Genomic DNA, 17,389 nt, shown 5'->3' on the forward strand with positions numbered 1-17,389 from the left:
AGCCAGCGGTGGGCGGGCGCAGCCGGCGTTTCTGTGTGGAAACTCCCGCCCCGCCCCGTCCCGTCCCGTTAAAGCGGGGGCGTGGCGGCGGGCTCGTTAACGGCTGTGGTGGAGTCGGGGAGGGCTTTAAGGGTCCCCGCCGCCCTGCGGGTGTTGTCCGTTGGCGCCCAGCTGGCTGAGAAGCCCCTCGGAGGGTAACGGCTGCAGTCGCGCTAGTTCTGTAACGGGTTTATGAACGGCCGTAGCGTAGGGCTTTTCGGGAAATCCCCGCTTGTGCCGGGCGCTAGCGAGCTCCTGCTTCTGCCGCAGCTCCTCCGCACCTAAGGCCGTGGAATTCACCTCAAAAAAGAGGCCCTGCCCTGACGCAGTGCTGCAGCAAAGCCAGCACGCACCCGCTCTTGCAGGCCTGCTGCTGCTGGTCGGTGCGGCAGAGATGGGCTGGAGGGCTCAGCAGGCTCTGGAGCGGCTGTGTGCTCCGCAGGACCCGTGATCGTCACCGTGGGGTTTTTATGTCAGCAGAGTGTGCGGGGCTGACGTTCCTCTGTGGCTAGATTGTGTTGTTTTCCTCTTTTTTTTTTTTTTGCACAAGTTTTTACTGATGGAGTAGTGCCAGCAAGACTTCTATGGCATAGAAGAAGTCTGGAAGACAGAAAAAAGTAAGCAACACCATTTAATATTGCAGTAAATATAACGAAGCACTTGCTTTTATCTCCAATTAAGACTGAACTATAAGTTGAGATGCAGCTGGGATGGAGTGGAGACTCTGGAGGAGGGAGAAAAGTGGGGGAGTTTACCATCTGCTTTGCAATTGGTGATGGGGTGACATTTGGGGATAGCGGTAATGTTTTGGTAGCTATGGTGCTTCTTAATAAACCCTAATGAGCAGAGTGGGCACTGAAATGTTTAGTGAGGGAAGTACATGAAGGCAAAGGAAGCAGATGATACCAGGAAAAATTCAGGTGAATTCAGGTGGTTTGGTTTAAGGTGTTTTGTTTCAGGCCATTCTTTATCACTCTTTTGCCGGTAGAGCAATGTGTGTGCCTGCATTTCCACGTTTACGTTGGGCAAAACTGGCTGAGTCTGAACTATTTAAGTATATGGTTTGTAATCCCTTGGTTGACTCTTGCCCAGATCAGAAGGACAATTTCCAGATGGGGATAATATAGCTGAGATTACTTAAAACTTCACTAAATGGCTGCATCAAGTCTAGTCAATACTTTTGAGCTTTGCTACCGTAATTTTCTTGCTTAAGGGTGTAAATTTTTTTTTCCTGTTAAACTGGTGCCAAAATAGATATAGCTGTACTGAGAGAAGAATTCTTCCAGTTCAAGCACATGCACAATGAGAGGAAAGTGTCAGGAGAATACCTGCAGAGAAGAGACCTAAGCTGTAAAAGACCAGAGAGATGCAGGCAAGACATTTGTTTGAGACAAAGGAGGGCAACAATTAGAAGGAAGCTACTTGAATAAAAAGGCAGAGGAGCAAGGAAATTAATCTAAGAATGCTGAGGGAGTCTGAAGTTGGAATCAAAGTGAGTATATAGTCAATGTCCAGCTTTTGCAGAAGACTGTTAGAGAAGCCTAATTACTTGAAAAACAGTCTCTTTCTAATCTGATGACAATTATGTACTTGCATAGTAGAAAGTCAAGATACAGGGCCCTGCTGGGAGCTTGCTATCCTGATGTGTGTTTGCATCCCCTCTGCCAGTCAGTAGCTTGGCTGAACAGAGTGGAAGATCACATTGTAAGCTTTTTTTGTTACACAGAACAGACATACAGGAATAGATCAGATGAGGGAGCTGTAGTGTTCAGGTTTTTTTCAACGCCTCAGCTCCTCAGTTTGAGTAAAGCCGGTATCCAGACATACACCAGAAAGAAGGGATGGGAAGGGGTACAAATCAGAGTTCAACTGGTGACATGATGAGCTTCAGGAAATAATGATGTAAAATAGTGATATAATACTGATCAGGGATGCTGCAATCAATTTTGAAACTGTGTTGCTTTAACTTTTAAGGGTAAGTTGTGTTCAAAATGTGTGTGTGGGGGGGTTCTGCTTGTAAGGGGTAAGTTATCCATATTTTGAGCAAGCAAGTGCATTTAAAATTGCCTGAAATGTTCAGTCTTGTAGAGCTTCTGTTAAGACTGTATGTTTTCCTTTTTTTGTCAGTCATTAAAGAACTGCAGTATGACACAATGTTATTCTTGCATTTGTGGTGAAAACTGTTTTACTGAAAGTGTTAAAGTGATTTTTAAGAATTACCAAGCATTGCATCCTTCTGCATAACTGAACTGCACTTTAGTTACCTTTGTGAAGAATTTTCATCAAATTCTAGTTTCTAGAAAGAAGCCTAGTCCAGAAAGAGTCTGGTCTTTATGTACCCTTGTGAAAAAAGAAATTTGAGAGCATGAAAGTGGGAATAAAGATGTAGTGATACAAAAGTAATGAAATCATTAATAATTCTTCTTTCTGTGTAGTGAGGGCATGACAGTTAGCTTTGTTTTGTTTTGGAAAGACCTGTGACCCTCCAAACTTTGGCAAGTAGTTGGTGCACAAAGCTGTTAAACGTTAACCAATAGATAAAAGCAAATGAAAGTTTATGTGTATAAAAAAAAGAACTCTAAGGGTGGTTTCTGTGTGTGTATGGATATATACATGTATACCTGAATGGTCCAGCACAGTTTCCACATTAGAACAGGTTAGGCCAGTCCCATCTGATCTTTGTTTGCTCATCTGTGGGAAATATGGAGCAGATAAATGGTTGAAGAAGGAAAGACAGAAATCATTATTGGGGATGCTACAAAGAATCTGGTAATTACAGAATGTTTTGATTTCCCTTGTTCATGAGTTTTCTTGCATTAAGAAATGCAAATCTGTTTACAGAAGTTTTATGATTAAGTCAGATAACACGTTAATTTTGTCAGTGGCAGTCAAAATGGGTATGAATTGTACTTACTATCAAAAGCTAGACAAAAAAATAAGTAAAATGTTGCACATTCAGGTTATGGATTCATATATTCACAGAAGATGATTGCATATTTAATGACTTGCTATCAAATGGTTAATTGATCATATGAAGGAATATCAGATATTACATAAGCTACTTTTTAGTATCTGCTTTTTTATTTTAATTCAAATTATAGCACAATCAAATCAAACTGCCTTGCTGCAGTCTTTGTACAAACCTTACATTTTTCTCCTGTAACTTAAATTAATATAGGACTTTTATTTGGGAGACTCCAAAATAATTTACAGATTTATCAGCTTATGTACTGCTCCAAGATAATTCCTTTCAGCATCACAGGGAGGGTGTATCTTGACCAGCTGCTGGGCAAGTTCCTTTTACTACAAATGGCCTCAGAAATTTTATACCAGGGAAGACCGTTGTTGCGTACTACTATGTACTGCTTCCTTCATGCATGGCAAGACAGAGGTGCATGCTGACTGCTTGGTGATCTGAGTCTGTGCATCCCAGGGAGTAAAATCTGACGACATGGATATGATTGTTTCCTCAAACACTGTTTGGAAACAAGTTGAGGTAGCTTAGTGTGTGTTTGTGGTTATATAATGAAACCATACCTAAAATCTCTATAATTTGTCACAAATCTAGATTCAGTTCTAACCAGTGGGGGGGGGGGGGGAATTAAGCCTATATGGTGTATAAAAAGTGTATGTTAAATTTTTTTTTTGTGGCAAATAACAGATCTGAAAGCATACTGGGCTTTTGTTGGTGACTGAAGCTGTAGGAAGAGTTGTGGCTCAAATCCCACACAGCAAGAACAACTATATATTTCCAGTGCTTTAACTAATTCCTATGTTGGCACAGGTTAAGACTGCATGCTAGTAGCTAGCTCTTGTATATTTGTTTTCATCATTAGATCTAACAGCATTTTATAACGATGCAATTAAGACAGACATTGATGTCCATCCTAATATGGATACACTTTAAATAAACAAAACGCTTCTGGAAGTTTCTTTCTCCAACACCATTAATAAGTGTGATACGTTTTTATTGTATTGAAGTTGTATGCACAAACTGGAATGTATCATTGCAGATATTATGGCAAGTTTTACGAATCTGGAAAGCAAATGAACCAACAATGTCCTGAATATAATTAAAGGTACAAAATGTAGAGCTATACATAATTACAATGCCCCAACACAGTACTTAAATAGAGTTTAAAAAGGGAATCATCACTGATATTTTTGGATCATTAGTGAGTGTAAGCATCCCCTGCCCTGTTTTAAGGAACAAGGATAAGCCTTTGAGGAAAGAATTAAAAAAAACCGCATAGAGTGGACATGCCATTGTACATGTTTTAACTGTACTACAGCTTGCTTAAATCTGAAGTAAGCACAAGAAAGGAAGTGCTGTTGTTGGCTGGATTTTCTTGAGGGCACTATTCTTTTCAACACTTCAGTGTTTTTGAAATAAATAATACATAACATTTTTAGTAACAGTTAAGTATCCAGTAATGCTTAAGACTTAGGCTTTAAGTCAAGGTGAATAAATGCATGTGTAATGAAGCAGGTTCATTAATGCTGATTTGGGTGATGGTTATCACTGTTCATCTTTGGTGCATGAAGTCATTCAATTCCAGCTTTGGGCATCTTAATGACTGTACAGGCACCTGGAAGTTCTGATCATATTTCCATCCTGCTGTACAGCCGAATTAGTTGGGGTTGCTTTTCCACTCAGTTACGTCAATCTCAAGCCAGCACAGTGCAGTAGAGAATCAAGACCTTTGAAGGATATTCCCTCAGTTTGCAAGTAACTCATGTGTACTAATGGAAAAATTGGGCCTCAGTATATACGATTATTTTGCTAGTATCATCAGGGGATTTGCTTCTGCAGTTTAGAGTAGTCCATCAAGTGACACCCTGTCATGCACTCTCAAGTGGCATTCAACTATTGAGTAGTAAACAGTAGCTTCTAAAAACTAATACTCTTTTTTTCTGCTGCCCCCCCCCCCCCCCCCCCCCCCCAATGAATCAATGCTTGAGAGATGCCAGAAGCACACTAAAATTATAATCTGGTATGTAAAAAATACAGCTTTCTTGGTTAAATATTTTAAGTGGTCTAATTAACTTGAATTTAGGTTTGAATTTTAATATCCTATTTTCTACTCATCTAGCTGTCTTTCTCAAATGTTTCCTATTAACATTCATTTATGTTCTTGTTGGCTTTTGTAGGTGGCCAGGTAAAATAATAGCAGCTTGTTATTTTGATAACCCTGATATTTTCAAGCAATTACAAACATAAAACAGGAAAATGTAAAGAAAAGAAAGGGACAACCTGTATAGTAGAAACATATGGGTTTTACAATTACTGACACAAAATATAAGCTTCCAAGCTACTATTAAACACTTATACATTCTCTGTATGAGAAAATGTGACATTACATGGTGTTTAAAATAGGACCTTTCATATATTAACATAGAAAAATATACTTTGTTACAAGTTAACAAAAATAACTTAATTTTTGAGAAGCAAGACAGTCCTTGTTGTGATGGAAACTCCATTTGCTGATGTTTTGCGTAAAGTAAGCCTACTAGCCTAAACTGGTGGCTTTCTAATGCTTTTTGTTTGGATGTCCATACAACACACATAAATTTACTGAAAAGAGGGTTCCTTTCTTAATTATCTTTTGTCCATGGATCCCTGAAACAGTGGTTGAAAATTACTGGCTTAAAACCTATCCTCACAGATTGGTGAATTTTTTAAGAGGTGGGGTTACACAGCATCTAAAGGCAGATAACAAAGATGAAAGTTTCTGAACATTCTTGCTGCATTGTGACTTAAAGTCATACTCTCAGTTAATTTTAACATTTTGGCTTTACTCTTTATATTAATGTTAAAAAATAAAATGAGGCACTGATATGTTATGGCTTCTTCATGTCAAAGTACCCTGTGCTTTGGTTTTCAGGGGCCTGACATAATAAGCCAAGGGAAGGAATTACTTCCTTGACAATGAAACAGTTTATCCTCTGCATTTAAGGACAAACTAAGGTATAAAGGGTAGGATGACTAATTCAGTGGAATAATTTAATTTTGGTGAAGCTGAACGTTGATGATATAAATATTCTACTATGCAATTTACAACTACTTAACATTTATCTCTCTAGCTGCACTGAGCTCCACGCTTGTGGTCTTAAATCGGAAAGAACTATCACTTAAATCAATATGAGTTGTATTTGAATGCAGATTTTGATCTTATAATATTATAAGGATTTAATTTACACCTGAAATAATAATAATTAAAAAAAAATCTTCAAAGATAGAGAAGGTTAAGTGTTTCTCTTGAGATTTTCATAAGGATGTAATCTTTGGATAAAAACCCGCTTCACCAAGTTCAAACCTAAAACACTTCCCCTGCTCCCCTTTCTATAGACTCCTGAAAGAATGATTTTTGTAACAGTAGACTACTATTTTGAATGCAGTATTAAAATAAATAAGATATCATAGTACAGAGAAACATGCTTCTAAGTCATATACCCACTGTGCAATGCAACCGTTCCTCTGAAGATGAAGCAAGATCATTAAAAGTAATAAGTTATTTTATAGACAATTTAGGTTTTGATGCTTTTCCAAGAGTTCCTTTACTAGTTTCTCTAAGGAGAAGAGATGCTCATCTACGTCTTCTGGTACGAGATTTCTGACAGAATTAGCGAGTTCAAACAGGTATTCTGTGTTTCTTCCACTAGGACCAACTGCATTAAAAATCTGTTCAGCAATTTCTTCTAGAGGTGCTGGACCAAGGTAGTTAGGGTTGTCACAAGTTCCAATGTATAGCAATACATCAAACGGTTTTATTGATGAGTCTTTTGGATAGAAAATGACAGTTGTAGTCCTGTAGCCTCCCTTCTCTCTGAAGTCCAGGTATGCCTTTACTTCACATTCTTGTCCAGCTGGCAATCTGTAAGCAACACCCCATACACACCCCTGTTGAAGGATATAAGAAAAGAAGATCCAAGCAGTGTTCATAAAGATACTCACAAATTAATGTACTTCTATTGTATTTAGACAAAACTCCCTTAAAAAATAATTCTTCAATTTTCAGTCTTTTTATAGCTATTTCTCGCACTGTTTGTAGGAGTCCCAAATTAAAAGGGTTGTTTTATTTAGCAAATCTTCAGTCAAAATGGTAATTATGCTGATTGATCGTCCACTTTCTTGCTAATGCCAAGGCCTTTCTTACAAAACAATTTCTTGTTGCAATTAAGTTTGAAGTAGTAAATAGCCTTGGCATGGGCTACTAAGGAGCTGGCAAAAAGGATACAAAGTATCTTTCTGACCTCATAAAATTTGTAACTGAAAATTAAAATTTTAAACAGTGCCAAATTCAAAGCAATTTTCATCAGGTTCTTTCTCTGTTTAGTTGCAGTTTTGTTTCTAAGGACCCCGGTGTCACATCTGTTACATGTACTTGGAGGGCTGAGTGTGGTAATGTTACCGCACTGAAACTGAATCAGAGAAAAAAAAACTGAGAGATGAACCTTCATTTTGCACAAATAAACATGGCATATCCAGCACCTCAGCAAACACTGTTAGGATAAATTTCATTACCATCTTTGAGAACCTGAGTATTTCTTCATTCTCTTCACAGTTAACGTCTCTCAAAAAGTATTTAACTGTGGTGTGAATTAGTTATACTCCCTTACCAAGTTTTTGTAAACAAATCAGCAAGATCTGTGTAGGGATTGATTTGCATGGGTTTTTGTTTTGAAATAGCTTAGAAAAATGATGATGGTCCATTTTCTTATGAGTGCTGTTTTAAAATAAATGGTAGACTGTTTTGTCTGCTGCAACATCGATGTTGATTCCTCCTAAGCAGCTAAGTAGGTATAAGTTATCAATGCTACAGTATATGATGATAAAGCAAGTAACATTTTGGTTTTTTCCCCCTAAAACTGGATCTTACTATTTTGTCATGATATCAGACAGTGCTGGGGTGGTGGTGTCAATTCACGAATGTTGAATTTTGCAGTCAGACTATATGTTGGTCAAAGGCATTTTATTAAAAAAATCAGGAGTCATTTTCTATTGCATCTGTTGTAGTTGGTTACAGCATTTGATGTGCTGTGGCCAGGAACAGCACTAACGAGTACAGAAATGGGTTCCTCACTTTACCTCAGCCATCTGGGATGCAGGTTCACTCCAGCTGTCTACGGGAAATGTGTTAGTTTTAAAAACAGCCTCTTCTACGCATGTTACTCTCTTGGAGTTAAATCAGCTATTCAGACCTACTTTGGTGTTGATAGGAAACTATATATGGGTGTGGTGGAGACAGGGATTTAAAGCAAACACTTTTAAGTGTTACTGCTTGTTAACTCATTTAGTTTTCAGTGTAGATGATTCCTATTTCAGATGATGGAAAATTACAATCCAGAAATCTGACAAGGAGTATGATGTTCTTTTTCTGTGTGGCTTCCTCTTAACTGGCAAAGAAATTCAGATGGAGCAAGTAAAAATAACTCTCTAAACTAGAGGTTTCTAAGCTGCACTATGTCTATCACTAGTGAAAAAGTACACACAGGCTAGCACAGAGCTGAGAGCTGGCATTGCTAGTAAAAGTACCACCACTGTTGTCACCACAGTATGTGGTGTCTGTGTCCAGGGGAATAATTGCTGTAGTCTGCTAAGATATCTTCAAAATAAAGTTACCTTTTTAAACTGCAGAATAAGTAACTGAAATTAAAGCAAATGACTTGTGATATCATTTGATATTTATGTGTAAAGTGTGATTATCTGGCCACACCACATTCTGGAGAAAAGGGAAAAAAACCCAACCAAACAAAACTGGTTTGCTAAGGGGGAAAAAAGTTTCTATGGTAACGAATAAGTTTGGTTAACAATACAAACTGAGTGACAACAAACATAAGCATTCTTTGTCTATATAGGCATCTGTGTAACATAATGGTACCCAGCAGTACGGTAATGTGAAAAAAACCCTTACTAGAAAGGTACAGAAAAATCACAATGAGAGACGGTGCATTGCATTTTGCTGGTTTTGCTAACTGCAAAAAACAGTTGAAGTTTTTGATTACTGCTAAACTTACCTCTCTTTGTTGCTGCTATTTCAGGAAAATAGATAGGTAAGACAGCAGTATCATAATTGTATAGATAAGCAACTATAAATAAAAACTTTACTACTACCAAAATACCCGTCCTCTGTGTGCTATGGCCTGGTGTCTTGTGGCCTTGCTCTCCCTCTGCTTCCATGCCATCCTTCCTTCCCTCCTGCCCCTCTGGAGGCAACAGTACCCACAGGGATTCCCTCTCCTGGAGCAGTGTGAAGCTGGATAGACACGACCATCGCAGCCGTCCCCAGCAAGGTGCCAGAATAGGGCACACTGCTGGATGCGGGGAGGGCCTGGAGGATCAGCAGGGAGCCGGAAAGCAATCCCATCCAAGGGATATCCTGCAATAGCCACCCCTGGCCTTCCCCAGCCTAGCTCACTGCTTTTGTCCTAGCTGGTGAGCAGTGTAACCAAGAGCTCCCTAGTGGGTAAGATCCCTAAAAAACATTGCAGGTAGTTATAAGATAGCTTCTTTACTATCAAACAGAATTAGAAATGGGTAAAGTGTAAGTCTAAGTACTTTCATAAGCAGAAAAATCTTGATTTTCCTACAGCTTACGTGACTGTAAGCCTAGGCCTTGTTTCATCTCCCCTCCCTCCCCAGCCCAGGCACTCCCCTTGCAAACACTTCCATTGTGGTGTCCGAGACCGACCTAGGGAAAAGGTCCAAAGATAAGTAAGAATGGTAGACTCGGGCTAATGACCATTTTCTCTGAAAAGAAGCTAATTTCACAGTATTACATAGAAACCAAAAGGACAGTTGTGGCATTTAATTCCTTAAGCTTTTTATCTGTGTAGCAAAAAATAAAGGAAGGGTATCTCCTTTTTTATCACTGCAGTGTAATGTTGATTTGTTTCAGTTTTTATTTTGGGAGGGCAAGATTACAGTTCTGACACAACATCTGGGGACTACTATTGGCATATCATCAGCACTATACATATGCTGAAGGTAAATTTCTGCATAACAGGACAGCTGAAATGACTATTCTGGAAAGTACTTTAAAATATACATTTGGTAATAACAGACCTAAACTACTTCCAGTTTCTTAGTTTTGATTGATTTGAAACAATCAAGAGTCATTGGTGTAACTCCAAGAAATTTTGAGAGAACTTTTCATTGCACTAAAGATAACTCAATTATTTGCTTGTAGAGAAGCAAACATTAATAGAGACTTACTACACAGGCTGAGAATGCAATAAGACATTCTGTACACTACAGAGAGAGAACAGGAGTACTCTACCTCAGGATCTTCAACCAGAGTCACAACTCTTCCAGGCTAAAATTAAAATTAAAAAAAATCATAGTTAGAGGCTTTTAGCTTAAATCATGAGCAAAACCAAAACAAAACAAGAAAAAAACCAATGAAAAGTAATGAAAGGGTCAGAGAACTAGTCCAGGACAATCCCAATAAGGTCTATTTCTTTGACATCCAGTATAAATATTTTCTAAGAATAGCTTTTGATCTGTATTAGATAAACGGTGATAAATAAAATGTTAAATTCTGAGTGGAAAGTGTCTGCAACAAGTTAAACTAAGGGCAGTCATAAACGGGGAGGTTTTGAATGTCCTTGCTTTGTATGTGCTGTCCAGACTCAATTCTATTCCTGTTTAAAATGGTGACAATAATTCATTAATGTAAAACTATCCTCAAGGAGCACACCTTCCTCAGTCATGTTGCTTCTCTACAGTACTATGCAATTTTTTTTATCTCTGGACTGACAAAAAGGTGAACCTTCTCACTTGTATTCAAAAAGTTTATACACAGGCATGGAAAATAACCTAACACAGAAATCTAGCTTGCATAGCACTAAGCAAGATATTACCACTTCTGGTTTGGTTTGCACTAACTGGGTTTTAGAAAATGTTAATTTTACACTATGACACATGGCAACTCCTAGGTTTAAAAGCTCCTAGCTAATTAGATGTTTTTGAACAAAGAAATGTGCTAGTAATTTTTAGTAAGCACCATGTTATTCAAAGTTGAAAAAAGAAGTTTATTGTGCAAAAGACTGTTTTCCCCTTCTTTTCCCCCTCCCAGCTCATTCTTCCTTACTGGACAGATGGAGGGTACCTTGCTAATGGCTTATTTTTCCAATGAGTTACTTCTTGCAGGAAGAGTAAGAAGCCAGTTTGTAAATACTGAAAAGAAAATTGTTGAAAACTTGTTGTATAACCTGGAGAATAAAATTTTAAAACATAAAACCCTATGGAGAACTACATCTATAGTTTAAAATTGCTTATTTTGGCATCCAGTCAGTCTTTGGTTAAAGGTAAGGGAAAGCAGAAATACTAGCATTCATTCAATTCTAGTGTAGGATAGAAATTCAGTCTCTTAGGAGTTGCAAAGATAGTTTGAACTTGATGTACTTGGATGCATGCCTTTCATTTAGTGTTAGGTAACTTTCAGTCTCGGGCTACCGCATCTCGGTCTTTTTATGACTCATGACTAATGGTTTCATTGACACGTCTGTGCTCTTCTGTTTGGTAAGCCTGTACCTGTGTTTGTCTCTCTCACACAGTAACAGTGTAGGGTTTTCTCCTACACCGAGTCATTGGCAAGCCACATGTTCTTTTGTGAAAGATATGAATGAGGTGATGTGAAAGATATGAAAGCCAAATATGAAATCTAGTTTTTGCAGAGCACTTCATAGATACCATCAAGTGTAGATATTGCTTATTTGGTGTCAGATCTTTTATAATCTTAAAGGCTATTTATAAGCTCTGACATGCTGCGTTTTTTCATTTTTATGCCAGTTCTCTCCCAGCATCAGCCATCTATTCTTGATGTGATTGATAAAATACGGCAACAAAACTAAATGATTACTGTTTAAGTACTGAGGGGAAACAGGTCTGTTACCATGATTAATCAAGATAACTTAGGTGTTCCTTCTGGGAAGTTTTTTCCATAGCCATTAATACTTCCCTGACTTGTGTACTCAATACTGGTCACTAAGATTTTGTAAATTATGGATTAAAGAGACATTCTGTGGTGGAAACAACTTCCTCTTTATTATCAGGAATGTCTGCACCTGAAGCCTAAATATTAAATGAAAGTTAAGTACTGAAGAGTACTTGATCTTCAGATTGGTTGTGTGATGGAAGAACAATCTGTTTGTCTAGGGAAGGACATGATACTTATTCTACTGGTTTGCAGAGCCCTTGTCTTGCATGGATCTACCTAAACCAAACACCACTAAGGAACCATGGGTATTACGTCTGCTAGCTAAGTAAAGAAAATAACACATCTATGAATGACCAGCTATACGATATAAACCAAAACCGCCTTTGTTGTGCCCAGGGAGTACTGGCAAGGGCAAACTTCAGTGATCTCCTAAAGCAGAGTTCTTTGAGGGATTTGTGTCGGTCCTGTGCAGCCTGCTGCCAGGAAGGCTGACAAAGCCAACTTTGCACTGGATCACAGTGGAGCAGCAGTGTGGTCTGCAGCCATGCAGGAATTTTCTAAGGCATCTGTAGAGCTAAGGGGCCATCACCCTCCGAATCGGAAGGGAAGCCATTGCAGAAAATTAAATACCTGTTGTGTCAGCTCTTAGCGTTGCATTTCACTTCAGGCCCTCAATTGTACTGTATGCTAGAGCTCCCAAACATACTCCTGTCTTAGAGTGCACGTGATGGGAGGTTCTTCTAGGTTTTACTGGTGCAGAGTTTGTTCTCCTGGCTTGGGGGCTTTGTCTATCTGTGTGGAGATAAAGTTCCTCAAGACAGTCCTGAGGTCTAGCTGAGGTGTGCTACGAAATAGTGGGGTAAACTGAAATAAGATCTTCCACTGTTAGATGGTTTTCAGTGGTACCATAAACTCTTCAGCTACTAAAATTACTAAATATTTAATGATAGAGGAATCAATTAATTTTTGCATCTGGACATGAAAGTAAGATGGAATAAAAGGAAGTATGACCTTAGAAATAATTTTACCTTGATTACCTCTTAAATTTTTTCAGAAAGGGAGGTGGAAGTTTGCTATAAGGAATATAGTAATTTAAAATGGTTTCCTTAAAAGCACAAGTTTATTTAAAGAAAGCGTAGCCTTTTCTACTTCCTTTTCCTGTGGCTCCTTATGGCATAACAGGAGCTTATCTATCTGTCCTCTCCCCTATAGCCCCCTCACTGGCAGCCGTCCCATGGGAAGAAACCACCAGGGTAAATCAGGGAATTGTGGACATGGGAAGGCACCTCTGAAGATCCTTTAGTCCAGCCTCCTTTTTTCCATTTCACTTTTAACAAACTAAAAGCCCATCATTATCTTAAAACGATTTAACATTAAGCTGACTCAGTAATTCTATTCAAGAGTTTTCTGGTTGGGCACTGTCTGATGGGAGACAGCTGGAGCTAGATTAATCACGACATCAAGTTCCCCCAGGTTTTTTTTCTAAGCACATCAGAGAGCTAGGAACAAAGATGGTCTCTGGCAGAGCCAGAACTGAGATTCCCCAGATGTCAGGCCTGTCAGTATGCTGTGCAGTCAAGTGAGTGCCGGTGCCCGATCAAGAAGAGCAGCTAAAGCAAGCGGTCCAAAGCTGGGAGGGAGGAGGATTGTAAGGAGAGGAAGCCAAACTTCACTTGCAGCAGCAAGCTATTAGTTTGGTTCAAACCATATTGTGATAATAATGGCTTCAACCCTTGAACGCATTTACACTTCTGTGCTGTTCCAGGCAAAACCAAACCCCCAGACTAACATTTGAGAAGGTTTATGTGAATCATGGAGGTTTGCGTTTCTGATGCCATTTTTCCTGAAGCTTGCACTAAGAAATTTGAGTTTGCCATTTATGAAAACATTTTTGTTACTTATTCAGGTCTTTCTAAGCCGATAGCATTTTTTTTTCAGGGCACACTGTTATTGCCTGGTAAAATTCAAGCTGCTTTAATGTACTATTTGGAATAATCCTCTGAAAATCTTATTTTTAAATACAGCTAATGTATAAGTTGCTGTATATTTTTCAAGAAATATTTATTCTTTTTTTGCATTTTTAATCTGTTCTAGCAAAACTTTTTCCAATTTAACATCCTGTAAACTATAAAATATGGCTCCATGATTAAACATCACTTTATAACTAGTTAACCGCCTTATTACAGTAAGAGTTGAGTGGTTCAAAGTATGATTACAAAGTCAACCGAGTTTTGTACTAAAAGCTTGCAGCCACTGTACATAAAAGTGCTCTCTGTGTTTTTCTTGTGCTGAGCGTGGAATGCTGGAGCAACGAGTGTTTTCAGAAGAGGTTTTTTTAACTTGTTGGCTACTATTTTATTGCTGTTCTTTAAAATGTGTTAGTACTGAAGGACCAGTTTCACTTGTAGCTCACCCACAAGAGATGTAATTCATCTCTCATGTCAAGGATTGTAAAGATTTTATAGCAGAGAGCACTTGGCCTGGTGAAATGGGATGTCCCAGCTGTGTGTTTTCTCAGTGTACACTCAGGGAGCCTTTTTGCCTTGCAAGCAGGAGTAACAACTCAGGACTGCAGGAATACAAAAAGGCATTAACTTGTTGATGCTGAGAAAAAGTGTATTTTGTTAATGCCAAGTGTTTTATATAAAATGTAAAAGGCATTAACAGGTCTACATAACTAATGACCCGTGCCCTCAGTCTGTCCAAACAAGCATCTAAATAGAAGGAGAACAAAGCATGGGGTTATGGGGGCAGTTTTTTGGTTGTTTTAAGGCTCTGTATGCCTGCAGGTGATGGTTCTGCATATGATCTTGACTGGGGCAGAAATATGAATGTCTAAGCTTCTTGGAACCAAGTATATGCTAGCGGGTAGCAACCTGGCGTAGCCATTTTGCACGATTTCCAATATCTGCACAAAGACAGTCAGTCCAAGTACTCCCCCAAATTAGGGCTAGCCCAGCAGAAGATAATGCAATGAGGTCACCAAGGATACTTGCAAGAAGGAAGAAAAACTGGCTGGTGTGGGTTTTATTCCTTTCTGAAGCCCCAAGAGCAAGACTTTCTCTGGTGACTAATGAAGTTTTTTTAAATTTTCTTTTTTAAAGCCTGGTTTCCTAAGTAGGGGATGCTGATGGGATCACACTCTTTTATGCCGCACCCTAACAACTTTTGCACGTGCTTTTCAATTCATCCAAATTCAAGAGAAGAATAGAAATTTCCTAATGCTCATCGAAACATAATCTTTGAAAAGGAACGACTATTAGATGAGAAATTAGTGTTCCCACTGAGAAAGCGAACTATAGCTGTCCATTCAGCAGACGTCACCAAGCCACAGGGCATGCTGCATCTCTCCAGCAAGGTGAGGCGGTAGCAGAGAGCAGGGCAGGTTTGGAGACAGGAATTGTCTGTATGACAGCATGTAAGTTGGGTGACAAAGCGAGGCTTTCAACTCGATCTTAAAAGCAACGTGGCAAAGCGTTTTGCAGCTCGAGTTCAGAACTGGGACAGCTGCATTTGCACAGCACTGCTTCAACCTGAAAAACGTGCCTGCCGAGGGCGCTTTCATATGATTTGTTTCTTTGCAGTAAACTTTGGGGTTTTTTTAAATACTAAATGCCCAACTTGTGCTAGTACCTGAAGCAGGGTGATATGCCTTGCAGAAAAGTAAATGCAAGGGTGGGGTTTGTATTATCTTTAAGCACTGTGAAAGTTATTTTCTGGTGTTTGAGGTTCTAACTAGTGCTATTCAGAACTAGATGAAAATTTCTTCCATGCCACAGGTAGCATGCTGTGTTTTATTTTTAAGAAGAATCCTTATGCCTTTTCTGGAGGAGCTCTTTTAAAGCCGTATTCCAGTTTTAGAGTGGAGTTACCAGGGTGCAGGTTAGACGACTGCTTTAGGGAGCATCAGGAAAACATACTTTCATGATACAAAACCAGCATTAAAAGTAGGTAAGTTGTTAGAGAGCGGTATGCAAGTATCAGTTTCTATGCATTTATGATCAGTTTGCATTTCTGATGACTAAATTGTGAGCAGCATCTGCAGCCATAAATAACAGTCCTGCCACATCAAAGTCATTCATCTAACTTGCTGGGTGCTTCCGTAACCTATTGTTTCTTTAATATTTGTCGAGCTATTTAGAATTATATAAGGGTGCTAGCCCTTCTACGGGGAGGGTGGTACAGGCTTTCAAAGCAGAGTAAGACTATTATTCTCACTCCTGTGGCTTAAAAAATATGTCTGTTCGTGTGAAATAGGAAATGCTCACTTCTGAAATTTTAGTTTCTTTTTCTTGGTGGCTTTTTTTTTTCCCCCCTTTTCCAAACAGTAAGTGTTTCCTCCTTCACAACTTTTCATCTGAAAGTAAAAAAGCTGAAAAAAACAGTGAGGTAGGTACTCAGATCAACGCTTCTGGCCTCGAGTTACTAACTAGCCTTCCTCTTCAAAGCCTGACAGCCACAATGGGGTGTTTTCCCTTAGTTATTTATTTAGATTAATGTCTATAGTAACTAACTCTGTTATTTTTGAGCTATTAAAATGGACGAATGGTTATTTTTGTTACCGATCTTCTCTTTGACGTTCACGGTGTCGTTTGATGGGTTAGGGTTTTTTTGATTGATAGTACAGAAGAAAATGAGTTCTTGTACTTCAGGAAATACTTCTTGCCAGGATGAAATACGTTAGAAGTCGAAGTGGATGTACTTGGCAAAAGACGACCGGAAGGACTGGCACCAGAAAGCATCAGTTGCTCCTCAGATGTACTTCTGAGAGGCCCCCAGCAGCCCGGGGGAGGCCGGCTAACTGCGAGCCGCCGGACCCCGTCCGCGTTAGGGCCACCGCCGGCATTTTCTCCCGGGTCCCCCCCCCCGGCACTGGGGGAAGCGCCCTCGGCACCCGGACGGTGCCCGGCCGCAGGCGGGGGCCGGAGGAAAGCCGGTTCGCTTCGGCCGCGGGGCAGGGGCTCGGCCCGCTCCCCACCGCCGAGCCGCTAAGAGCAGCGGGGGTGGAGGTGGCCGCGCCGGGAGGCCGAGGCCCGCCCCGCCCCGCCCCCGCCGCCGTGAGGGGCCGCGCTGCCGGGCCCGCCGCCGCCGCCGCCGCCGCCGCCGCCGCCCGGGGAGCGCCGCGCCCCGCCCCGCCTCCCCTCACCTTGCCCGGCACGCCGCGGTGGTCGGTGCTGCCCTGCCAGAAGCGGCGGCTGTAGCCCAGGATGCGCCCCACCATCTTCTCCTCGTAGGGGAAATCCACCTTCCAGATGAGGGAGCCGTAGCCGAACACCCACATGGCTGACCGACTGCCGGGCGGCCCGGCGCGGCCGCGGGCCTGCGCACTGCCGGCGGGGCGGCCCCGGGGCGGGGGGGAAGCGGGCTTCCCTCTCGGCCGGGGGGGCGGCGGGTCCGGCCCCGGAGGT

The 17,389-nt window shown here is 40.5% G+C and overlaps 2 protein-coding genes across 3 annotated transcripts in view; one reads left to right on the top strand and one right to left on the bottom strand.

The window, feature by feature from the left end:
- The window catches only part of ASB3 (ankyrin repeat and SOCS box containing 3), a 30,199-nt gene that overhangs the window by 77 nt on the left and 12,733 nt on the right, over positions 1 to 17,389 (top strand). The window contains exon 1 of one of the 2 annotated variants that reach the window (XM_069787731.1): positions 8 to 656. The exons of the other annotated variant lie outside the window; for it this stretch is intronic. The gene's annotated coding sequence lies outside the window, so the exon portion shown is untranslated. Of the gene's footprint in view, positions 1 to 7; positions 657 to 17,389 lie in introns of those variants that run through there. 2 annotated transcript variants of the gene reach the window in all.
- CHAC2 (ChaC glutathione specific gamma-glutamylcyclotransferase 2) lies at positions 3,969 to 17,332 on the bottom strand. The gene is made up of 3 exons (XM_069787734.1): positions 17,128 to 17,332; positions 10,320 to 10,355; positions 3,969 to 6,940 (listed from the first exon to the last, which is right to left on the bottom strand). Exons 1-3 carry the CDS (start codon positions 17,260 to 17,262, stop codon positions 6,557 to 6,559), a joined length of 555 nt encoding a protein of 184 aa, XP_069643835.1. The 5' UTR covers positions 17,263 to 17,332; the 3' UTR covers positions 3,969 to 6,556.

This window comes from Haliaeetus albicilla, chromosome 7, assembly GCF_947461875.1.
Source record: "Haliaeetus albicilla chromosome 7, bHalAlb1.1, whole genome shotgun sequence".
Taxonomy (NCBI): domain Eukaryota; kingdom Metazoa; phylum Chordata; class Aves; order Accipitriformes; family Accipitridae; genus Haliaeetus; species Haliaeetus albicilla.